At 44.0% G+C, this 25,645-nt stretch overlaps 4 protein-coding genes across 6 annotated transcripts in view; 2 read left to right on the plus strand and 2 right to left on the minus strand.

Moving 5' to 3' along the window:
- Positions 1-25,645, minus strand: part of LOC120447547 (putative dipeptidase NECHADRAFT_87110) — a 94,798-nt gene that overhangs the window by 67,583 nt on the left and 1,570 nt on the right. The gene's annotated exons all lie outside the window — the stretch shown is intronic.
- Positions 9,022-10,014, plus strand: LOC120447553. The gene has a single exon (XM_039629004.2). It carries the CDS (start codon positions 9,124-9,126, stop codon positions 9,958-9,960), a length of 837 nt encoding a protein of 278 aa, XP_039484938.1. The 5' UTR covers positions 9,022-9,123; the 3' UTR covers positions 9,961-10,014.
- LOC120447549 (succinate dehydrogenase [ubiquinone] flavoprotein subunit, mitochondrial) lies at positions 10,221-12,450 on the minus strand. The gene has a single exon (XM_039628999.2). The coding sequence runs from the start codon at positions 12,362-12,364 to the stop codon at positions 10,409-10,411; it is 1,956 nt and encodes a 651-aa protein (XP_039484933.1). The 5' UTR covers positions 12,365-12,450; the 3' UTR covers positions 10,221-10,408.
- On the plus strand, positions 15,426-24,608 carry LOC120447548 (T-related protein). Of its 3 annotated transcripts, XM_039628996.2 has the most exons (8): positions 15,429-15,659; positions 15,727-15,788; positions 20,007-20,343; positions 21,305-21,425; positions 22,261-22,404; positions 22,476-23,271; positions 23,636-24,020; positions 24,099-24,608. In XM_039628996.2, exons 3-8 carry the CDS (start codon positions 20,012-20,014, stop codon positions 24,400-24,402), a joined length of 2,082 nt encoding a protein of 693 aa, XP_039484930.1. In that variant the 5' UTR covers positions 15,429-15,659; positions 15,727-15,788; positions 20,007-20,011; the 3' UTR covers positions 24,403-24,608. The 3 variants fall into 3 exon arrangements, with proteins under 3 accessions (XP_039484932.1, XP_039484930.1, XP_039484931.1); XM_039628998.2 differs by having other exon boundaries at positions 15,426-15,788; positions 24,067-24,207; XM_039628997.2 differs by lacking the exons at positions 15,429-15,659; positions 15,727-15,788 and adding an exon at positions 15,835-15,846.

A 25,645-nucleotide genomic window follows, 5' to 3' on the forward strand; every position in this document is an offset into this window, starting at 1 on the left:
GTACGATATTAAATTGAGTCACTCCCTTCTACTACTTTGTTTCATTTATAAGCTTTAACCACAGCGAAGGTTTTTGCCCGTTTCTGAATGCATCTGTATATTGCCTATGGCTGCATTTCATTTTTAATTGAATTATTCGACCAAATGGGCGTCAAATTAATGCATCGATGATCAGCAATTTGAATTAAAGGCCCTTCCAATCAATGCTGCCTGCACTTATAATTAATAAATTGTACCTCTGACGTTAGTGATTATGTTAAAAACCAAAACCAGTGAGCTAATACGCACCATTTAATATAAGTGAATTGGGAATATTACCGAAAATATTCAAACTGCTGGACACCTGAGAAATGAAGTTAAATTAAATTATGAAAATAATTGCATTCTATGATGTATGGGTAGTTTATTTGCTGTGCTCTAGTTTAGAGATCAATTTGACATTATTGGATTTATTATGGCATAGCAGTTGGCCAACCAAATTCCAATCAACGCATTCCAGGACAAGCTCAAAATGGCCAACAGAAAATACTTTCGATACATAATGGAGAAGTGCTCGAAGGGTCCTTGGGTTTTAAGGATTCTCTTGGCTGCGAAATCAATTGACAATGAACTTTCCGCCCAAACGACACTTTCAAAATATTTTCGATGCCAACGAAATTTATAAATATAATATTTCATCTTTTCCCTTCACTTTCCCTTCATGCTGAAATGAGTTTTGTCCTTAAAACGAAATGGCAAAGAGGAAAACAACAGCAGCCACTCTTTGTACCGATAGTTTTCCACTTTTCCATTCACCTTTTTTTTTTCTGTTGGTATGCCATTTTCCATTGTGGGTCAAGAGCAGCGTCCTTTTTCCTGTCCTTGCTCCTTTCCCTCTGCTCGCAAGCATCCCTTTCACAGTCTCAATTACGAAACTAAGCACAAATCATTAAACAAAATAATAATTTCCGCAACAGAGGACCGAGGACGGGCGAGGTCGAGTGGGAAACTGACAAATTGCACCCCATCCACATGGGCATGCGGATGCCGGAGGGTGGTCAATGTGGGTGGTCGAAGTGGGTGGCACAGGTTCTCCGGACCAGGAGTCCGGACACACCTAAATCGGATGGGCAGGCCGGGTCCGGCCGAATGTCAAGAACAGGGCATTAAATTGTCGCAACGTGAAAGGCACACTAAGCCGACTTCAAGGGTTCAAGCAGAGATTTTTATTTCATCAAATATATAATATAAAATAAAAATAAAATGAAACAAACAAAGTATAAATAATACATACATGAAAGCAGCTTGATATATATTTATTTGCATTAAAACTTTTATTGTTTACGGTTTTTGTAGAGTATCAATTCAGTTTAGCTTTCCCAAGAATAACCAATTGAAGGCCTTGAACCCGAGTAATATTTCAGCCTTAAACTGAACAGTTACCATAATTTTGTTCAGTGCAGAACTAAACACCAGAAGGATGTGATGGGCACTCGGCCCCAGGACCTGACGTCTGCTGTTGGCCTGACCAGCCTGCTAGGACTTGTGTGTCCTGGGGGAAGGATGCAGGAGGCAGAAGGCGAATGGCTGGTGGGGAACATTAATAATTTAGCCTACTTTGGTGCGCACTTAGGTCCTCTTTTCTAGCAGTTGCCCCAAGATGGGGCAAATGAGGATTTGGAAATTGTCAAATGTGAGAAACGCAGTGCCAGCGAACGAACAGTGAAAAATGTGAAAAACTTTTCTAATAATTTGCATACTTTTCAACGCAACGAGCCAAACTTTCCTGCACGCACGATTCCTAACTTTTACACTGAGTTTACATTCTTATGTTCACTGGCGAAATCTTGTGGATTGGTCAACGTTTTTAGAGAATGACACAAAAATAATAGGTTTATAAATAACTCATTTTATCTCAAGTCTAAAAAGGTTTTAATTATATCAAAAAAATATATTTTTAATCAAAGGAATAAACAAAATAAATTTACAATGCAATATAATCTTACTTTTATATTCCGAAAAGAAGTAAGTAGTTTATGGCTATCATTGTGTATATTCTAACTTTTGCATTCTAGAAAGGGAAGAAGTAGTTAAGTGCATTGTATATATTGAAACTTTTTCAGCCTGGAAAGGCCAAAAGTAGTTTAGTGACATGATTATATGCCCATGTTTTGTTTTATATGGCTACAAATATAGGTATTTTGTTGTCTGCCAAATCAGTTCAGCTCGTTGCACTGTACCGCTGCACTCCAGGCCACAGAAATTAGAGCTGGCGAGGGCTTAGAATAAATTTTCGCACTCCTCGCGAGTGCAAACAAAATTAACGGGCACGCAAACGGCGAACTTTAAGGCAGCCAGCTGACACGCCCCCCCATTCGCACGCCCTATCTGTTGTGTTTTCCCCCATAAAACGCAGTGCGGTGCACAAAAAGTTGCACGAATGCAAAAACCCTCGGCGAAAATGTCACAAAAACCAGCAGCAGCTATGGGAACGGGCAGAGCGGCAAGTTCAAAGCAACAGCAGCCCGTAAGCAGTCCCATTTTCCACCCAACACCACCCCACACCACCCCAACCTGTCCGCTTTTCACGCTCCGGAGTCCGGACAGCGACAGCATTTTTACGGCAAAGAGCGCTCTTTTTACCCCGGTAGCCGGCGGGCGAGTAGCGGCACTCTTTGTTGCCATTTTCCCGCTTTTCCTACCTCTTCCTACCTTTTCCGAGCTGCACATCCCTAGGAAAATATATACTGAACGGATAACAAGTTAGAGCGCTTTAATGGTGTGAACCGACTACAAGATTCCCGCTACTGACTTGCTAAATATTTGGACTACCTCAAAGCGACTTGCTGGCTGGCTTGAGATTAAGTGCCTTTCACAGAATCTTGCGATTCACATTAAATTCCTGGCCAACCATTTAAGTTAGATTCTGACAAGTGCCACTTAACGCTGATCCAAAAGAAGTTCCGATTCCCAGATCGCATATATTATACCCAACCAATGTACAAAAAAGCAGTCACTACTTTGCCCACATTACAGCGCTAACTTGGCCAAGTTTCCAGTGGTCAAGACTTGGTGGATGGGTTAGGTGGTGGTTCTAAAGAATGAATGGGATGTGGGTTAAAGGAGGCGGAACCGTAGACAGAAGCAGCTTGTTGCTTCGCCCCTGTGGACAAACTGCAATTAGCCATACTTTCCCTTGTCCGAGGCAGATGCCGAAATCTTGAGCACACTTTGCTGACTGTCCGGTTTTGTCCCTGGAAAGTTTCTCATTTGAAAGTTGTTGGAAATAATGAACAAGCACGCAGTATTTGATGGTGCTTAAGAAGTTACTAAAACAACTTTCTACGGAGTTGAAATGTGAGCTCGAAAGTGTTCGATCTCCTAACATGGCGCATTTAAAGTTTTATTTGGAGTTATTCAAGAGAAATAGACAAAAACTAATTATTTAAGTGCAGTCCTTTAGAAAAAGTATACTCCATAATAAATTACTGATTAATTATTTAAAATAAATAAACTCCTGCGTTGTATAAATTTTTCCATTTGTGTGGTTTTGTCAGCATCTTGAATATGCAATCAGTGCGAAGCGAAAAATATTTAATTTAAACTCTAACTCCCCCATGTGGCTCAATTCTGATCCTGGACCTACCTCCCAGGAGTATCCCGAAAGTATAGTGCCATTTCCCTGCGCAGTAAAGCCGAACAAATACCCAATTAATTAGTTGAAGCCCACAGAACTTGGTCATCGTGTTTGTGTTTTCAACTTTTGCGGAAACCCCAAAAATATTCGACGATAACTTGGAGAATGAATTCGCTTCGCGTCGCTGGTGCTGGTGCTCCCAAAAATGTTCTAATACGAGAATTTTCCCCTCGGCTTTCTGTGAAAATTATACACACACCTAAATACACATGCACACATATCCATATAGCTTGTATTTGTTGCTGCGGTTGAGCTGGGTAAATAAAACGGAAAACAAATGAATATAAATGTGAAACAAACCAAGTCCCGGGAAAAAAAGGGAGTCCTTCGCCGGACGAGCGAAATGAAAATGCAACGGAATTTACTTGTCCACTGCACAGAAAATAATAGTACGTTCTTCGAGATTGTAATCTAAAGTTATTATTCTGCAATTTCGTGGATGTTTTATTTTTCAAAACGAATTAGTCTGTTGTACAAAACCACTTTGCAATAGAGTCTTGTAAACTCTTAAAGTTATTCCAGAAGTAATTTAAAGAAAAGCAATTTTTTGTGTTTACTTTCAGGGCGATTGTTCAGTGTGCTATCATTGTGCGGAGTTTTTCCTGCTCATACTGGCTGCCACAGAGCTGAAAACAAAGGAAAAGGAGCCAGGCAGCCGGGTGACCATTAATGGAAATCTGCTCAACGAAATTCGCATTGCAGAATGGGTGCTGTAATAAGGAAACTTAAGGCGAAAAACAGGTCGGCAGACAAGGCAACCAAGGCAGCCGAACTTCAATTCTGAAATCGAGTCCTGTGTGCGCAATGTGCTCGCATTACTCATGCGCCCCGTTGGCCAGCACGTAATATTCGAAAGTGCGCAAGAAAACAAAATGGCAGAGTTGGTAGTACTACTCCTGGCGTTGCCTTTGCCTTCGCCTTTGCCGTTGCCATAATAAAATGATAAATGAGTACGTGCACTCCAAGCTAAACGTATTTTAATTTGAAAAACGGAAGCAAACTCTGCTGCAGGAAGTACAATGTGGGTAACAAAAAATAATCTGGAATGGCCGTCGAGGGCCTGCTCATTTTTCCAGCTTCCCTTCATTATGCATTCGCATCTGCAGCCGAGACCCGATTCTTTGCTCCAGAAGTTCAGGCAAAATAATCTGTATACCTGGTACTTTTCATTTAGCAGGATCTATTGTTCTGCTGAGGGGTTTTGTAATGGAATGTAAGGTGAGCACTTGGTTTCAGCTTGACTCTTAATACTTGACACTTAATTAAATACGTTTTATAAAGAAATAAAATGTTATACAAGAAATAGTAAATGATTTCATCTTTGGTACTATCATATATCATTCTTGATGTCGGTGCTCAATATAATTTTATTTCGCATTCATGATACCGTGCAACTTCTGGTCGAGTCAGTCAACTGTGGCCTTCCCACTTGTTTTCTGAGCAGCAGGTGGCAAGAGACTGGTCGACAATGTTTGTTTATGCAAAACTCATTTGACTCCCGAGTGCAAGGCAAACGCAATGTATTTCCAATAGTGTCAACTCGATGTGTGAGTGCAATCATCTGCACTTTCCCCAGCCACTTTCCCACATCCTCCGCCTCCACCCCTCACCAAAACATTTGCCCAAGGAAAATGTTGTCAGACACAAAGGAGAAGCCCCACATGGGCAGGCCTATTCGAATTTAATGTCATCTCTCCCCAGAGATCCTGCCAATCGAGTCCTGTTCGACTTGTGAGCCGAGGAAACTGCCTGCCCATCAGCACTTTCAAGTTGGTATCGACATTAAGTTCTTGATTGACTGTCGATATGACGACAGCACAGGAATTCCTTGTAGCTATGAAATAGTTGTGACATTCAGTTTTGCTTTCTAGTTGTGGTCGGGAATAATATGGCACTTATAAGCTGGGACCATATTGACAATATTTGGCTTATAGAAAGTAGCAAGGAATTTTCTGTGAAGGAATGCATTTTGCATCGAACATTTTTGTGGGTATACTATAATATAGCATTTAGTGTCTAATTAGCATTGAATTCATACAAAATAAAGGTATCCAATAAAAGCTGATAAAAATATTCAAACCACGATTTCGTGACATCACACCTTGCGTCACCTTACAAACTCAGATGGCTTATACTTTCTGCTGCATACTTTGCTGCTTGCAACTTGTGAAAGAAAAGTGATTTTCCTACAGCGTGCCTTTGGGCTGGATTAGAATAGAAAATTTCCAATTTGTTTGTTTCACAAACAGGCACTCAATAAGTTTTACATTTCGCCATCAATTTACGGAAAAACATATGTAAGCACCCAGCTCCACAATGGAAATTCAATTTATCGTCCATTTTTAGTGCAGCAACTTACCTGCCCCCCGGATTTATGGCACTTTTCCAGCCGGAAAACTCACCTGCAAGTAAATAAATGGAAAAAGAAATAAATTTTCCTTCTACTGGGGAGTGTATAATTTATTAAAAAATCAAATTTATACGGCCGAAACTTTTTGGGCGCAAGTGTGTGTGTTTATGGAAAATGGAAAAAACACATTCAACCCAAAAACCAAACCCAAAACCCATTACCCCAAAACTAAACGAAACAAAGCCAGAACGAGGCGAAACAAAACAAGGAGATAGATCGGCCAGGAATGCAGCTTAGTGCGGCCAAAATAGTGGTCAAACTGCCAAAGTGGTCAAACTGACCAGCCGGATACCTATGTATGTAGGTCCCAGTCTTTGGCATAATGGCTGCCTTTGACTCCATTTTCTCCCGGGGCAATTCTAATGGGAATTATGGTGCTCCTGCTGCCTCCAAACGGGCAGATGATTGAGTCAAAGGCTCGAACGCAACATATAAATGATGGCCCATTGGAGCGCCTGGGGCCACGGAACAGATATATTCTTCCCCACTCGTTTCTCTTTGGCAAATCCTTCAAATGCCAAACTCGATAACGAGCTACGTAGCAGAGCAGCGCCACTCGGAAAAACACAATGTCTCCTTATTACAAAATATATATAGATTTGCAAAAAAATATATACAAATCCAATCAACTCAATCCAGAAAACTGAAATATACTTTAATGAAAAAAGGGTATGAATAACTTATATAAGAGAACCTCTTACAGAATCTCTTTTTTGTAACGAAGTGAAATTCATTTCTTTCCGTCATCTTCTCTGCGCCAATTAAATGTAATAAATCTCTTCAAACATTTTTAATTTCAATTTTTCTTTACATTAAATCAAATACACATGCATTTGAGGTCGAATTATTTTGCGAGTGCGTAGTACATTCAATTTTCGTGTTCCATCTTGCCTCGGGACAAGTGCACTGCACTCGTTGGCCAACTGAAGTGACTGGGTAAAAGCTTAAGCTGAAACATTTTGTTTTGTTTTCCGATGAAGTGCAGAATCAACTTGGAGAGCTTCGAGTTTCAGCCAACTTGGACTCCGCTGCATCGAGCAAAAGTCAAAACACGAGGGGCAACTAAAGAGCCAGACAGCAGAGTAAAAAGTCTGGAGTGCCACAAGATGGATAGTCACTATGCCAGTGGCATGAAAATAGATTTTAAATATTAAATAAGTAATAACAAAAAATTGAGCAGTGTATTGTTTGATATTAAGCAAGACAGCAATATGAAAGTTTCGATAGAAAAACTAAGTCACCAATAAACAAAACCCATTTCTTGCTATAAACCACATGCCTTAAAAAGTTTGTTCTTTTTGCAGCCCAAAAGCTGAAGCAAGAAGTTTTCTTTTGAAATTAAATAAATAAATAATAAATAAGAACTGGAAACGAGTGCAGGTATTATGGTTTTCCCTATGTCTAAACGCTTACTTTAACGTTAAAATTTATTAAGGTGCTCCAGCTGAAGCATTTAAACTATAACTTTGGCCAAGTACTTTAAAACTTTCCCCTAATGCAGAGGCAAAAAGAAAGTTGTGCGTCGCATAGATATCAGCAAAGTTATGAGGACAATTTTAAGTTTTCAACCCACGCGAATAAATACCTTTAATACTTTTTAAGCAGCCAATTATGGATTTTGCATGGAAGTTGCCAATAAACTTGTGCAAAATATGGTAATTTTCCATCTAAAAGGTAATGATATAAGAATGAGCGCCATCCACACAGAAGATATATGTATACCACAACGTGCCACTAAACTGGGCGGCCACAGATTTCCCTTCCATTAGGCCCAGTCTGAAATAAACAAATTCAAAATCCCGGAAAAAAAAAATACATTCCTTTGGAACGTAGTAACCAACATTTGTTGCCGCAGGAAAGTTGAATCGAGCGAACTATTTTTTATGGCCGAGAGACTGGGCGGCCATTCGTGCAGCATGTGGTGAGGGTGAGGGGGCGGGAAAATGGTCAATGGTAGATGGTAAATGGAGATGGGAAATGTTGCAGGGAGCGGGGAAATATCATAAAAATAAATGAAAAGGTCACTTTGTATTGGTTGTGGGACAATTTAACACAGGCAAATGTGTATGCAACTGTAATTTTTCTGTCTCTGGCAGCAGCCAACAGGCAGCAACACAGCAACCCAACAGCAAAACCATATGAAATAGCAACAATTGTATCCACACTGGCACACGAAATACATACCAAATAGTTGGGCCATGTCCTTGGTGTTTGGCCAGTGGGTTCGTTGGGTGGTTGAGTGGTTGGGTGGGTTGAGTGGTCGTTGGCCGGATGGGTAAGGTGTCCCTGCAAAGTATTCCTGTGGCTCTGTTCTGTTCTGTTCTGTTCAGTTCAGTTTCGTTCTGTTGGCCTTTCATTTGCTGCCCCGCACACGCACACAAGCATTTTACTCATAAGCCTTAACAAGCGCCATTATTATTGGACCCACACACCCCAACAATTTCCCCCCCTCCCACACATACGCACACACACACATATGTGGCCAAATAAACATGTTAAGTTTTCAACAGCTATAAATTATTTCTTTACCAGCCACTCGGCTTTTTCTCTATGCTAAATGCCCCTAAATGAAAATAATTTATTGTGGTCATTAGGGGAGCTACGGCTCCTCCCATCGGATCGTCCTGTGAGCAGGACTCCTCGCATAACCTACAAGTTATTCCTGTGCCGGGTAATTATTTACACTCAGCCATCGGCAACAGTCGCTCGACTGCTCGAGAGAACAGCATCAGCCATCGAGATGGACTGTTAGCGATAGCCATCGCATGCTAATGACCTGTTAGTGGTCTGTGGAGGCAACTGTACTCCTCTAGTTCCACTTAGGTATAAAATCCTTTCTATAAAGATCAATGCAGAAGTTGTTTATGAGTCTCAGTGTAAGTTTCTGACATAAGCCGATTGTGTCATATATAAAACTAAAATATAAATATGTTGTATAAGTAGTCTGCGACATAGCAGTCATCTATATTTTACAGCACAAATCAAACGAAAAAAACTCAAAAGCTAAACGGCAAACATTATACAATCCTTTGGGACGATGACTTCAAAGCTAATCCTTCTTCTATCGGTATTTGGTTTGATTCCAAACGCGATGATCCCGAAAAATCCGGGGAATATTGACCTATGTCCCCAATCATCCCGGATATCTGATACCAGCTCTTGGACAGCCGACTTTGGAGGTGGATGGATTACCTGGATAGACGCGGGCAACTGGACGGAGGTGCTTTCTGGCGAGTGGCTTTTGCTGCTCTGCTCGCCACTTCAGCCGAAGTGCAGAGATATGGAAGCGGTCTTCTACCAGCTGGCGACCACCTCAATGGGTTGCCTCGATGTGAAATTGGCTTTTGGAGATCTGTCCAGGAACTTTTGGCTAAGAGGACGATTTTCCTCCATCACTACGGTCGCCATATATCACGTGCTGGATGGGGAGTTTCGGAGAGTGTGGTCCACACGGCACACCTTGCACGGCCTTCGCAATATTTTGCTTCTGCGTGAATATTCGGAATTACCTCGAGTGCCATTTTGGCTACACCCGACCTCCATTTGGTGCAGCTTTGTCGAACTTGGTTTGAAGGTGATGATTCATCTGAAATACTCTGATGTTTTTTGGCGCCACTTTTGGTTGACCGTCCTTACCTTGGACCTAATGTTCATTATCGTATCACCCTACATTTTATGGCGTATTATAAGGAAGAATACATATACGGATACGGATATGGAGAAGGATAATGTAACTAATACTGTATTGGAGCTAGCATCAAGCGGAGGTAATCCATTGTCGATGAAATCGTTTTCCAAGGAGAAGGAAACCACATCTGTTGTATATTTAGTTAAACGCTGGCAAATGAAAGTAACCAAGCTAAAACGTCTTTAAAATATAGATGCTATCTTCTAACGGTCCTCCGAATAAACCCCGAAAATAAATCGATTTCTTTTTGATTTAATTGGTAGATATCACAGCCTCTTAATAAGATCTTTCAACAAAAAATTCCAACTCACTTTGGGTTGGTTTTCGGGAACAGAAATTGTACAGCGAAAATATTCGTTTCCAGCTGATTGCGGTTCCATTTTTACAAATATTGAAATAAATACACTAAATACACAATAAATACACTTACAAATAATGATACTTTGTTAACTTATAAAGCGTAACTTGGTTTATTATTTATTATTTTGTCCAACTATAGATGCAGTTTTCTTATGTCATAGTTTCTCAGCTTATATTTTTATACAAACCAACCACATTTTTATGGTGCTCTATGTATATTCAGGTAAGTCCTAGAGAATGCAAGAGGGTGAAACTCAAAGCTATCCATTAATGTTCAGTAGGTACGCGGAGCAGGGGGAATGGGTGCCACGGAGCTGTCCAGGGTGGTGTCCACTACCGGACGATATTTGATCGAGGCACACCCCATATTGCCCAGGGCAAAGGTCATGGTGTGCTTGCGCCAGTGCTCCTCAATTGGTTTCTTCTTCTGTCCGGCCAGCGGTGCTCCGTAGTCCAGCTCATCGACGCGCTTCTGGAAATCCTCGCGAGCATGGGATCCCCGCGACTCCTTGCGATTCTCCATGGCTGTTATGATGTGCACCGCATTGGCCAGCATATTTTGCAGCTCCAGGGTTTCAACCAGGTTGGTGTTCCACACCAGCGTGCGATCGGTTATCTTGATGTCCTTGAACTGTTCGCACAACTCGGCCACCTTGAGCAGGCCCTCCTTGAGGAGTTTTCCCTCGCGGAAAACAGCCGCATGTTTGGTCATCGTTCGCTGCAGTTCCATTCTCAACGTGGCCGTGGGAATGCATCCGTCGGCGCAACGCAGGCGCTTGAAGTTGTACAGCGACTTCTCGGTGGCCTTATCCTCCACCTGGGGCGGCTTATCGCCCGGACAGCTGTTTGCGGCAATGTCCAAGGCACAGACGCGGCCAAAGATGATCAGATCCAGCAGGGAGTTGGCACCCAAGCGATTTGCTCCGTGCACTGAGGCGCACGAAGTTTCCCCGCAGGAGTACAGCCCCTTGACAATCTGCTCCTTGCCATTCTCATCGATGGTGACCACACGACCCTTGTAATCCGTTGGTATACCGCCCATGTTGTAGTGCACCGTTGGCAGCACTGGTACTGGTTCCTTGGTCACGTCCACCTTCGCAAAGATTCTTGCGGTGACCATGATGCCCGGCAATCGTTGCTTGATGATCTTGGCGTCGATATGATGGAGTTGCAGGTGCACATGATCCTTGAGCGGACCACAACCATTGCCAGCCAGAACCTCCATGGTCATGGCCCGCGCCACCACATCCCTGGAGGCCAGATCCTTGGCCTTTGGGGCATAGCGTTCCATGAACCGCTCTCCCTTGCAGTTCAGAAAGAAGCCGCCTTCGCCCCTCACTCCCTCGGTGATGAGGCATCCTGCGCCGTAGATGCCAGTGGGATGAAACTGCACAAACTCCATGTCCATGAGGGGCAGCTCCTGTCTGGACACCCAGGCGTTGCCATCGCCCGTACACGTGTGTCCGGCGGTCGTGGAAAAGTACACCCGACCGCAACCGCCGGCGGCGACAACCGTATTCTTGGCCAGAAACCGATGGAAGGTGCCATCATCCAGTTTCCAGGCCAAGCAGCCCACACATGCACCCTGCGACATGATCAGATCCAGGACAAAGTAGTCCACAAAGTAGTGGCAAAAATCGGAGTGCTTCAGCGTTTGGCCGTACAGTGTGTGAATGAGGGCGTGACCCGTGCGATCTGCACATGCACACGCCCTCCTGGCCACGCCGCCCTTGCCGTAGTCCAAGGTCTGTCCACCAAAAGGTCGCTGGTAGATCTTGCCATCGGGCTTCCGGGAGAAGGGCATCCCGTACATGTCCAGTTCGCAGACCGCCTTCTCCGCCTCGCGGCACATGTAATGGATCGCATTCTGATCGCCCAGCCAATCGGAGCCCTTCACCGTATCGTAGAAGTGGTACTTCCAGTCGTCCTTGTCCATATTTGAGAGGGCGGCATTAACACCACCCTGGGCAGCCACCGTGTGCGATCGGGTGGGGAAGAGCTTCGATATGATGGCCGTCTGGAAGCCCTTCTCCGCCAGCCCAAATCCAGCCCGCATTCCAGCTCCACCGGCACCAATCACAATCGCATCGAACTTGTGGTCTACCAAGGAGTACTCATCCTTGCAACTGGCATCTCGCACGGCGGTCACTTGAGGCAGACGATTGGCACGTGGACCCAGAAGGGTCCTGGTTACATGCTGACCCGCCCTTCTGACAAACAGGCGATTCATTTTCGATGGCGTTCCAGTTCTATTCACCGAAATAGAATATTAAGTGGATTTAAGTGTATTCGAGTTGGGATAGAAATCACAAAGACTATGAGACTGTCGCAAAAGTTTTCAATTTAATAAAATATATGAAATAAGCAATAAATCTTGAACAGAAACCCATCTAATATTAGTAAGCTACTGTACTTAGTTAGTTAAAGAAAAATAAGTGTCAAAGTTTTCTATGAAAAGTATTACCTTTTATATTATAAAACACATAAATCATGAAACTAACAAAGTAGCACCGCCTATTTTGAAGCGGACTGAATTTGTGCCTCACGTCTTTTGTTTGTCGAGTCACGCCATTTTTAAGTTTGAAGCTCGTTAAAGCTGTAAATTTCCACGAAAATCCTGCAGCGGCATCGAAGAGCAAAAAGTGGACAGGCGGCAAACAGGCCAAGATGGTCAAGATGGTTGAGATGGTCGAGATGGCCCAAAGCAAACACGGAGAGATCGGACCGGGCAAACATACTTAAGCGCAGCGAAAACAGCAGAAAACGAGCAATATGTAAATGAGTCTGGGTTTTGGGTCTGTCTTTGAGTCTGAGTCTGTGTTTGTGATTGGGACTGCGTTTGGGTTTGGGTTTGGGTTCGAGCAAACAGACGAGAAAGGGGCGAACCCATGGGCCAAGAAAGCCAAGAATGGCGAACGAAAGACTTCGGAAACGAACTCGATCGCTGGGTTTTGCTCTGGGTTCGATAGCGTATCGAGATGGACTGGGATTTTCCCGCCGGCTAATTGCGCTCAAAGGACATGCGCATTTGCGTGGATATCCTGTGCAAACGGAATGCCTGCCTCGAATTCTTCCTTTTTTCCTCCTTTTTTTTTTTCTTGCCGGCTGCCTGCTCGGCGTTCGCACTCTCGCGTGTTTGCTTTATGAGTTTACAACCTCAGCCTAATTGAGGCGGGGAAATTCGCTTAGGCGGCCATAAAATCGAATTGTTTGCAAACACACAAGCAGAAAGGATTGGCCATAATGCGGCTACAATGCCGTGCGGTGAATATTTAGGGCAAGGACGCGCTCGTCCTCGAAAGGATTGAGGATCGCACCGATAGGGGTTCGCCCGCATTTCCGCGTACTCCTCCGCGGCGGATTCTTAATGAAAACGTGCGGCACCTTTAATGAATGACCAAAGGAAAATGGGAATAGGTAGCCCAGACATTCGTCACGGGTGCGACAACTACATGGCGATCCATTCGATTCACTTGTCCAACCGCCGCCAGATACATTTCTCCATTAACGAACGCTCAGCCCTCCGGAGTCCCCTCCATTTTCATTTCCATCTACGACTATTTTTATTGAGTTCCCTAGTCTGTTGATTTTGTTGATTTTTCTCATTTACTACCGTCGGCTGTACTGTTGTACCAGACCTTTAACTAATGGCTATCGTTGGCCGCGAGCTGTTTGTCTTTCAGCGCCATAGAATGCCCAACTTTTTGACCGTTCCCAGCCCCCCGGATGAAGTCGGTCCATTGACACGCGGCGATGACTTGGAACCGACTAAAAAGCGAGCTGCGAGCTGGGATCCACCAAAAAAAAAACACAGATCGTCGATGCAAGAGGCGCGTGATCTCAAAAAACTCACGAAAAAGCTATAAATAGTTGCTGTATTGGGTCTCGCAATATTCAACTTTGAAACAACCCAGCAAACTTTCATTGAATCGGATTATACTGAAGTGTTCATTTGGTATCATTCAAAATTAGCACTTGTATTACTGCAGTAATAAATGGATAACTAAGAGATATTTTTAGGTAAGTTTTGTTCTATTTCATCGTCAATAAAATGTGGAGAATAATAATAAGCGGTATATTGTAGTGTGCGATGCGATTTGTAGCGATACGCTCTAAAGTTGTGGCAAAATCTCAGTTGGTCATGTGTGGTCACGCACCGCCCCAAAAGTCCAGCAACTCCGCCCCGGGGTAACTTGTATTTTGGCCACATACACAAATTGACGAACGCAGAGTTAAATGTTTACAACTCGAAATTCAGCTGAAAATTTTACCCCAAAAAAACAGAGTGTTGGATCGGCAAACCCGTTTTGGACTGCAAACAGAGCCCGTTGGAAAAAATACAAAGTTTTAATTGGTTGGACAAACAGAACTCGAAACGAGCGTCTAAACAAATCAAAGCCAGTCTGCGGCGGACAACGAACAACGTACTGTGAATCCAGACCTCAGGGACACGGAGAAAAACAACTTGGTTTTATCTCAGATTATCCTAGTTTTATGTTTTTACAATAAACTACTTTATATGTATAACTGAATACATCTGATAACAACCACTGATTCAGCTTTAACGTGACCTCTAAATAGTGACTATCACATCAAGATTATACATAGTAAGCATATACTGAAAGAAGTTTCCTAAACTACGGAAAGGATAAGCTTGAATGCAGACATCAATCCACTTCCACTTCAAATCTAAAACTGAGACAAAGATTACTAAAACTGAGGCAAAGATCCTTTTTGGCCAATTCAGAGTTCAAAACTCGACCAATGTGCTTTTGAGCAGTGTCTGAAATAAACATCACAAGAGATAAGAAACTTTTTCGCTGTGCAACAAATGTGAGCAACTGAAAAACACGTTACACTTAATTTTTGGCGCATGCAAATCGAACGATTAGCCACGGGGGCAAGTTACATATGTATAAATCCCGCCTAGGACTCCAAGACTCCAGAGCTCTGAGATTCTGTGCTTCTGAGTGGCAGAGCTGTGTGCTCGCCCTGAACGATCCGACCCACCTGAGAGATCGGTGATATGGGGCCTCCTTACCTGTTGCCGGGTTCTCGAGCGATGGCCGCGAATTGACCATGCGGCGGTGCGAGCGAGAGGCGAGATGCCGTCGCTGTCTTACCTGTTAGAGGGTGTGGCCTAAGCGTCTCCGCTAGCCGATCAACGAGCGGGCCAAAACGAGATGGCTATAGGACGCTAGCCGGCCATCATCAGCGGGCCAAAACAAGAAAACAACAATCGGCCAAAGACGAGAAATGAGAAGAAATAGAGGAACCGAAAGCGCGGCTTGTGATGGTTGAAAAAATTAGCACCGATCGTTGATCATTAGCTCGGGAACGGTGGCAACGCAAACACACGATCGGCGGCAGCGCTAAACTCGAATCTCGAATTGAAACTCGAATCGAATCAAATATCTTGAGAATCTGTGAAAAAGGCACTCGGCTGTATCTTGCTACTTTACTCTGAACTCACGCGGTAGTGATCCTTGATAAAGTGAGCCTGCGAGGATAATTGTGCTACAAAAGTGCGTGATTTGGCAGTGTTACGTAGTAAACTTAAATCTAAATCTAAATCTTAAACATCTTCACAAGGAGTCTCCCACTGGATTATATCGAGAACGCCGAGTTTCGGCGTGAAGCACATTACCAAATATGTAAGTTCCACTGAATCAAAATTTTAGGTTTAAATTTGTAAAGCACATTACCAAATATGTAAGTTCCACAGTATCCAAGTATTTGGTTTAAAAATTGTAAATTTAAATTTTATAATAGGCCTTCAAAGGTTTACCTAGCTTTGTTGAAAGAAACTTAAGCAAATGGAGTATATAAAATCGAAAGCGTTAAATTGGGATTTTATTACAAGACACGTTTATAGTCACTTTTAAAACATGTTAGATGAAGTGTTAAACATATCGTTTTAGATGCGTGTGACAGCTATTAAAGTTAGCCAAACTATGACTAATTTATTCAATATTTAAATGAAATGTAAAAGAAGATATTTATATGGAAGTATACTAAACCATCGGCAAAGTATTTAGATTTAGAAATAATATACTTTTGATAATGAAAAGTAGAAAATATATATATTTTTTAAATTAAGCATATATTTCATTGACACGAGTATTTCGGCAATAAATTTCTACACTGACCCCAAAACAAATGACTCCCAAAAATGCATACGAGCATAGAGTCGCTTCTCCGAATCCAGAGCTCTGGGGCCATAAAATGTGTGGCAGTCGTGTTTATTTCCCCGTGTGACATACGACCATAAACGTAATCAAATAGCAAATTGGCAAATCTATTTAAACGAACGTGTGAAAATCAAACCAAACTAAACCGAAACCAAACAAAACCACCAAACAGACACATTTTGACACTTGGCCAAAAAGACGAAGTGTTGGGCCGCCAACACCCGAAATCCAACGGGCAAGTGACAAAATCACCCATTAACGATCCTAATAATACCTCTAATGACATAAAACAGCAGCCGAGAAAAGGGGCGCGAGGAGCTATAGCTGTGGCCGTGGGCGTGGCCAACGTTCACACGCAAATTAGTGGGGACATAAGAATTTTCAGACATGGATTGCCAAAAACGAAGCCCCAAGTTGAATCGATCTGAGGCGGCCAATTACGACGCATGTGAAAATTATCCTATTAAATGCAAATCAAAGATGACCATAAACATACCCAAAGGAAACCCCCCGCGCACCCCTCCGCAACGCCCCCGCAGTTCGTTTAGTACTTGACAAATGCTTACTAATTAATTACAGTTTGTACAAAATTTTAGTACGCCGCTCATAAAAGTGCGCCTACCACTGTGCCGTCGAGTGCTGAAAACAAAAGTGTGACAATCGGAATTTAAAGAAACGACTACAAAAAGCCAAAAAAAAAATATGTAAAGAATATCCTTAAAAGGCAGCAAGTTCTCAAGGGGCAACCTCTGACATTGTCCTACGGAAATATTGATTGAATTTAGGATACCCCCAATTCGCGGCTATTTACATTTCAGTTCGCCCACGCAGTATCTAAATTTAAATGCGGTTTATTTTCACGCGAAGTGGTGTGTGAAATTTAGCAGATTTGCTTTAATCGCCTCCGATGGGCTACCAGTGACTTGTCATCGATGCCACCCGCCAGCATCCTGAGCAGGTGCGAAATATTGTCCTTTTCCACAAAGTGCGAATGGGAGTGGATGAGTCGAATGGAGTGGCGAATAAGCAAACATGATATTTATTACACGTGCTCGATTATTTGGGGAAATTATTTAATGGATACACTGGTTGATATCTCTTGCTATATGTATTTATTTAATTTTATTTTAAATTATTATCAAGATAAATTATAATAGCTGCTTACTATAAATAGGATGGACTAAAATAAATTTTGTAAGGGTGAAATACCACAATAAAATTCAGTACGTATACAGCGAATTTCCCATGATTTTTTAGTGATTATTTACATTTTACTTGCTGGCACTCCCCTCTCCAAAACTTAAAGCTGAAATAACTGAAATGTATCTAAGATTCGCCGAATGTGTTTTCATCGGCCATTACTGTGTACCTGTACTTTGAGTACGTAAGCGCCACATTACCAAAGGTTCGCTTCGATTTTGAATAGCGCGCATATTTCATACAAAAAAAAAAAAAATAGGAAAAAAACCCTCAAAGCGTGTGAGTAAATATCAAAGTCACGAAATGATTCAAAAATCAACAGAGCCAACAACAAAGCGGCTGGCCTGGGATGGGGAAAGAGTCCAATGCAAACCCCAATCCGAAACCCAAACCCAAACCCAAACCCGTCATGGCTGCCATCAAAAGTCAAAGTATATTCCATATATATGTACATATGTATATATGTACACATGGGCAAACAGTCACACACGCTTCCTCCGATGAGGAGACAACACACAAAAACAGCTTTTCATTAAGCTTAGTGATGGAGCCGGAGCTGGGATACCGCGTCTTAAAATCGTGGTGCTGATGGTGGTGGTGGTGCGGATCGATGTGGAACACAAACACGGCCATGAGATGAGCCATTGGGGGAACCAACTGGGGAGCCATGAGGGGAACCAAAAGGGGAACCATGAGAAGGGGACGATGTCATGAAGAGTGAATTTTTATGATGTCGTCGATGTCGTCTATTGGGCACATGAGACAAACCCGCCAAGAATCGCGTGAAAATTAGGATAATGCGGAGCGAACACGAGCTGGGAAATGCGGAAACCTTTGGAAATCCATAAACTGAATATAACTTTCGACTGGCAGCTCAAAGAGGTTAAACTTTGAAATTCAACCGATTGAATTCGAATTGAAACTTTTAATTGGGTGCAGCTTGCGGTTGAAAGAGTGCGGATACTCGGGCAGTGAGTTGTCACTGGTTCACTGACTAGTATTTTATGGCATCTATCAAAGTTGGTATACATTGCAGAAGTTTAAATCAGATAGGTAGCAGTATTTACATATTTGATTTAAAATCATGAACAAGAAATTAATGATAAAAGCATCTGAAGAGCACTGATTTGGCAACCAGTTAAATGATTCCTTGTCAAAGCCATGACAAATGCCCCCAAAACACCGCTTTGATTGATTTGCTCTCCTTACTTTATAATTTAACAGCCTTTGGAGAACACATATGCAACCGCTGATTGATGGTGGAGTTGATTATATGTGGGTCTCACCTAGAACCCGATGGAAAACCTGTTCGCTTCACACCATCAAATTAAATGGTTGACAAATACGAAAGACATCAAACCGCAGACGGCCATTTGCCATTTTATGATGAAGCATGTGCAAAGAAAATTTCAATAAATCAAATTTGGATCCGTGAAGCAAGAACAATCAGTTTTTGGGAACATTTTTGAGTTGGTTGCCATAAAAGAATCCTAGACGGCGGCACTTGGCCTCCAATTTCGTGGCCCAATAAAAACAAACAAAACAATTAATACATTTTGTAAATTTATGATTACAAAACATTGCGAGAAACACTTTCGGTGGTGGGACTGGGACTTGGACTCACAATTTAGACATCAGCCGAAACGGAGAACCGACCGGCACATCTGAGGGCATTTCTTTGGTAGGCATCCGATTCGAAGTACAAATGACCCTGGTCCGACCCCGACGCAAAACAGAGGTGTTTGTTGCCGCGGCCATAAATAAAAAGGGTGCCCGTTGTTTATGGCCAGCCAGCATCTCAGCCAACTCAATCCCAGTCCCAGTCCCACTACCAGTTCCCAATCCCAATCCCAATTCCGAATTCCAGCCAGACCCAGTCGCAGACAAAATCCCAGGCATGGCTAAAGTGTGCAATATAATTAAAAGCCGACAAGAGAGCTCGACGAGCATTCTTCTAATGCTCCTGGGACAGTGCTGTAAACGCATAAAGCCGACACTTCGTCGGCCAGCCGGTTGAGATTGCTTTGATGTAATGCCCATATCCATCCACACTGACCACGGACACGGTTGCGTCTCGAGAAGCCGAGAGATGACCATGTTTTCACTTCTGGATTCCCCGGCAAACGATTGACTCAACGAATATACTTTCATGTAGTGCCTCCACATTGCTCACTGGTTCCAAATCATATTTGTTATCAAAATATAAATATTGGGAATATACAAATAAGATGATATATGATTTGATATGTATGTTTGGCCAATCGTCGTTTTATATAAAGAATGTGGCAGAGTTTCAAAATTTGAGTTTAGTTTAGAAAATGATTTGTCTAAAGAGAGTGTGTCAGAAGAATGTTTCGACTATTTCCTATAGCATTAAAATATTTTAGAACTCATTGGCAACCTTTATTTTTAAATAAATAAAATAAAAAAAATTGTAAATAATTTAATCAATTGATTAAATATTCTGTTTGTGCCTTGCAGCTGACATGACCACATCGCACATCCTGTCCGCCGTGGATCCAACAACCGGACTCAGTGGCAATGTTTCGGGCGGAGGAGGCAATGGTGGCCAAGGAGGCAGTGGTTCGCCACAGCATGTGACCCACAATGGACACGGGCATGGTCACGGACTGGGGGGCGTGGCAGCGGCGAGCGGGGGCGGAGCCAGTGTATCCGGAAATGGAGGGCATCGCGTGGTCGGCGGAGCAGGCAGTCCCAATGAACTGGATCGCAATCTGCGCATCTCACTGGACGATCGGGAGCTCTGGCTGCGTTTCCAGAATCTCACCAACGAGATGATCGTCACCAAAAACGGCAGGTGAGTGAGTCAAATTGATTGGATTGCTTTTTTTTGTTTTTGTGAGGTCTGTTCGAAATTCGAATGTGTTAAATGGCGACGGCGGCGCATTTTGTTTTCCTATGCAAATTGGCAATGAGGTTTTGCGCTTTTGTTTTTTGTGATGCATCGCTTTTCCACGGTTTTCATCTCACTGCTCGCCATTTGCAAGTCATAATGAAGCGTTAACGTTTCTCCAGCTCAGCCTACAGTCGATACACTCGAAGAAAATGGGTGGCTTGTAGTACGAAAAGCATATAATTCATGTGCGAATTTTATCCATTGATTAATGTTCTTGAAAAACAAACTAATATTCACTCAAAATTTTTTTATGAAATGGTTTTGTCTCAAATATCATAGTTATCAATTGAGTCACAAGGCTCTTTCTACAAGTTATAAGTCCTATTAAGTTAACTGAATTTTTTGTGAGTGTAAGGAAACATCCACTCGTCTGTTTATTTACATGCCAGCATTTGTTGAAATAACTAAAAATATTTACCAATTTACGGGCATTTGTACGAGCGTGTGGATGTGTGAGTGTGTGCGAAACGCGCGTTTAGAACTTGGAACCGGGCCGAGAGTCGGGTAGTCGGGTTGTTGGGTTGTTGGGTTGTCGGGTAGTCGGGTCTGGTGGCCTGGTCAGGTGCTAATTAGCGTGGCCCGGCAACAGCCGCCATCTTGTACTAATTGTTGTGGAACAGAGCCCGCCTGAGCGTTCCAATATTTGCCCGCAACGCAATCCGTACCGTCTCCGCCACTCCGCCACTCCACCGCTTCCATTTCCATGTTGGAGTTCCAATTCGTGGGGACTTTCGGTATGGGTTCGGGGCAAAAGGCAAAGGTAAACCATTGGCGCTCGCTGTTTGTCCACTGTTCAGAATTCCAATGCCAATGTTATATAACTGTTCCAATTGCTAATTGCCATCTCCGTTGTCGCAAACAGGCGCATGTTTCCCGTGGTGAAGATCAGTGCCTCGGGTCTGGATCCCGCCGCCATGTACACTGTGCTCCTGGAGTTCGTGCAGATCGACTCACATCGCTGGAAGTATGTCAACGGTGAATGGGTAAGTCTACTCCATGATCGGACCAACACAAAACTTATGATTCGGTTTATGTTACTAAGATCATTCCATTAGCCCTAATGTATTCAAATCTGAAATCACTTATAGGCTTACTTTCATATTGTAATTTCTAATTATACCCGTTACTCGTAGAGTAAAAGGGTATACTAGATTCGTTGAAAAGTATGTAACAGGCAGAAGGAAGCGTTTCCGACCATATAAAGTATATATATTTTTGATCAGGATCAATAGCCGAGTCGATCTGGCCATGTCCGTCTGTCCGTCCGTCTGTCCGTCTGTCCGTCTGTCCGTCTGTCCGTCTGTCCGTCCGTATGAACGTCGAGATCTCAGGAACTACAAAAGCTAGAAAGTTGAGATTAAGCATACAGACTCCAGAGACATAGAAGCAGCGCAAGTTTGTCGATTCATGTTGCCACGCCCACTCTAACGCTCACAAACCGCCCAAAACTGCCACGCCCACACTTTTGAAAAATGTTTTGAAATTTTTTCATTTTTGTATTAGTCTTGTAAATTTCTATCGATTTGCCAAAAAACTTTTTGCCACGCCCACTCTAACGCCCTCAAACCGCCCAAAGCTGCTACGCCCACACTTTTGAAAAATGTTTTGATATTTTTTCATTTTTATATTGGTCTTGTAAATTTCTACTGATTTGTCAAAAAACTTTCTGCCACGCCCACTATAACGCCTACAAACCGCCAAAAATTGTGTTTAAGACTCTCCTTCTCCCTTCCACTAGCTGAGTAACGGGTATCAGATAGTCGGGGAACTCGACTATAGCGTTCTCTCTTGTTTTTTATTATATTTCCTATCACTTAGGTTCCTGGTGGCAAAGCAGAGGTTCCCCCGTCAAACCCCATCTACGTGCACCCCGAGTCGCCCAATTTTGGCGCCCACTGGATGAAGGAGCCCATCTCGTTTGCCAAAGTGAAGCTGACCAACAAGACCAATGGCAATGGACAGGTGGGCAGAGCCTATAACAAACACCCTGACCAACAGAGCAGCCGTAACAATTAAACACAATTATCTTACAGATAATGCTGAACTCGCTGCACAAGTACGAACCACGTGTGCATCTGGTGCGCGTGGGTTCCGAGCAGCGTCACGTGGTCACCTATCCATTTCCGGAAACGCAGTTTATAGCAGTGACGGCGTATCAGAACGAGGAGGTCACCTCGCTGAAGATCAAGTATAATCCATTCGCCAAGGCCTTTCTGGATGCCAAAGAGCGACCGGATACGCTGTATCCACACGACACCCACTACGGCTGGCTCATTCCACCGCCCACACATTATACGGCTGCGGCGGCCGCCGTGGCCGCTCCTCCATTGTCCATCGCCCAGAGTCACGGCCTGGTGTCCTCCTGCCCGAGCGTTTCCTCAGCCGGAGCCATGGGCCCCTCAACGGGCTCTACTTGCGATCGGTACGGCAGATCCCTATCCGCACGCAGTGCCGCACCCACTCGCACCACACCGTACAGTCGACCCAGGGTCGTTTCCGGATCCGGATCGAATGGCAGTGCCGGCAATGCCTCGTCCACATCGCCGCAGCCGCCCTCCGCTCCGCAGACGCCCACCAGCCTGCACTCCACGTCCACTGGCTCCGTGAGCACCAGTGTGAGCAGCTCCAGCGCCGGCGGAATCGGATCTGCTCCGAGTACGGGTTGCTTCAGCAGTTCCTATGCCCAATCCGGCTTCATGCCGGTCGAGGCCAGTCCCACGGCGTCCGTGTTCTCCTATCCCAGCAGCTGGCAGAGCAACGGCAATTACTGGAACGCCACCAGTGTGCCGGGACCCATGCCCATGAACGTGTGCAGTGGCCGCAACATCTGTGAGTACTCCATGGATGGCAGGCAACCAATGCTGCTGCTTATACGAGCATCTTTGCAAAAATACCCGAAACGTGTCCTTTGAACTTTCGAAACGGAAATGTAATTAAAAAAGTACCTAGTGCTGTTTTTAAGTTTTCGCCTATTAAAAGTTTCGGGCTTCTTGTTTCTGAAATAATCAGGGAACCGTGACAGTTTTCTGTCTAAAAAATATCTTCAAATATTTATAAGCAAGCAGAGTCATCCGCTTGACAATAGTATCTAGTTAGCACATTTTTACTCCACTTTATACAATGAAGATATGAATAGCATATATGTTGTACTGATAAAGTTACTGATAAAGCAATACCTAATTTGATTTTCTAGCCTCTCACAACTCTCCGTCGCCGACGAACGGATCCCCGAGCTACACGACCTCCTCGCCCAGCTACACCATTCACCACCTGACGCCCCACAGCCATCAGTACAACATGGCCCAAACGGACATCTATGGCACCGGAGTGGGCGTTGGGGGCGGGGCCGGAGCAACGGGATCCCCGCAAGCGGCATATGGTGCAGCTGCCCACCAGGTGTACCATCCCACGCCCACCTCGCCCACCCACCAGCTGTACACGAATGCGGTTCTGAATGCGCCCACAGCGCTGAGCTATCCCGCCAGTGGTTGGCACAACGGATCCGGGGCGGAGTACGGATTGTACCAGAACGCTGCCGCCGCATACTATCAGCCGGAGTACATTCCCTTGGAGATCGGGTAGGTTGAATCGGTGGGGAACTGTGCGCACTTACCGCTAACGTAGCTATCAATGATTTCCCGCCACCCGCCTTCCAGCTATGCCACTCATCCGTTGGAGCCCGTTGATGTATCAAAGACACTGGACGACCCCCAGGCTGCCATGTACAAGCCGAGCGATGAGCAGGGCTCGGTGATAACGCTGGAGTGCGCCAGTTCCACCCTGAAAAGCTCCCACGACATCAAGATAGAGTCCTCATCCCTGGAGCATGCCGGCGAAAGGGGCACCGTTGCTGGCGGAGCTGCGGTGGTATCGGTGCCCACCGCCGTGGTGAATGGAGCTCCGGCCGTGGCTGCCGACACCTGGACCCCGCTCACTCCGCCACAGAGCACGCTGCAGTGATCGGATCATTGGATCATTGGATCATCCCACGGATAACCCCACAGCCTTTAGACGCATGACCCCCTGGATGTTCGACCGAGTTAGAAATAAACGCCCTATGTTAGTAACGCTATTAGTAAAGCACTCCCAATCGCAATCGCAATCGCACTTATTGTAGAACTATCTGTACGCTGTAAACAATCTCCTATAAAGTCGTAATCAAACTATATAAATGGCTATAATTACTCTCTTTAGGATCTCACTGTCAGGCAATCATCTACATCTTAATCCCGTATTTCAGGCTATGCACATACAATGGCTTTAGATTGCTTAAGATGTGTAATCTACATTTTTTAGTCTAGAATTTAATTATTGTGTTAAGACTCCTGTCATGCCTTCAGTTTCCCTTACCCAGGCAGTTTGTGCCTGAGTGTTGCACAATAAAAATCTCACAGCACTTTGGGCCACATAGAGTGCGCCACTGCATCCTTGTGGTAAAACAAAGGATAAAGTCTTAAGTTTGTGCGTGGGGTCAGCCAACAGACTCCAACGCCAGCTCCATTTGAAATGGCAGCTATTAAACCTTAAATCGTCTTAACAATTACAGACAATAATAACGATGTGGGGAGGGGACGAGGAACCCATCTGTGCGCTTAATCCTGGCAAAAACGGGCATCCTGCTCATTGTCGGACTCAAAGGAGTATTCAATTTAGTTTAAAAGTTGCACCCATCCTGCGGGCCACTCGCAGCCAGACAATGGAGCACTTGGCAGCGACAGAGTCAGTGTCCCCGGGTCGATCTCCAGGCGGCAATCTGCCAGGACCAATCCGGAATGCCCACAAAAGGCCGCGCTGATAATGAGTTTTGGGTAATGCCCGTGTGCTGGAATCTCCAACAGAGTTCATTAGAGATTGGAATGGATGAAAAGTGGAGGCCACTGAATGTGCCGCCATTCACCTGAATTGCCGGACACCCGCACTGCGGATATAGTTGCTGCAATTAAAATTACACGGCGCCATCATTTGTAAAAAGGATGTGCACGGCGGGAATTTGGTGCTGTATTGGATTGAATGGGTAAACAGCAAACAATTAGCATTCCACTAAATTGCAAAATATCTCAAACTTCATGAACTAAAGACATTTGCCTACTTATACTGGCGGTATATACAATTACACAATATAAGCTTGGGATGTTGAAACTGCTTAATCACATAAGACTTATTTTACATTTTGCATTTTTTCTTGAGTGAATTCAAACAAAAT

Source organism: Drosophila santomea, chromosome 3L (assembly GCF_016746245.2).
Source record: "Drosophila santomea strain STO CAGO 1482 chromosome 3L, Prin_Dsan_1.1, whole genome shotgun sequence".
In the NCBI taxonomy this organism is placed as follows: domain Eukaryota; kingdom Metazoa; phylum Arthropoda; class Insecta; order Diptera; family Drosophilidae; genus Drosophila; species Drosophila santomea.

What these genes read in the sequence shown, in the direction of transcription:
- LOC120447553 (XM_039629004.2), top strand. Translation starts at nt 9,124, where the DNA reads ATGACTTCAAAGCTAATCCTTCTTCTATCGGTATTTGGTTTGATTCCA.
- LOC120447549 (XM_039628999.2), bottom strand. Translation starts at nt 12,364, where the DNA reads ATGAATCGCCTGTTTGTCAGAAGGGCGGGTCAGCATGTAACCAGGACC.
- LOC120447548 (XM_039628996.2), top strand. Translation starts at nt 20,012, where the DNA reads ATGACCACATCGCACATCCTGTCCGCCGTGGATCCAACAACCGGACTC. An exon ending in ATCGTCACCAAAAACGGCAG is followed by an intron (nt 20,344 to 21,304) that starts GTGAGTGAGTCA and finishes TGTCGCAAACAG; the next exon opens with GCGCATGTTTCCCGTGGTGA. An exon ending in AGACCAATGGCAATGGACAG is followed by an intron (nt 22,405 to 22,475) that starts GTGGGCAGAGCC and finishes ATTATCTTACAG; the next exon opens with ATAATGCTGAACTCGCTGCA.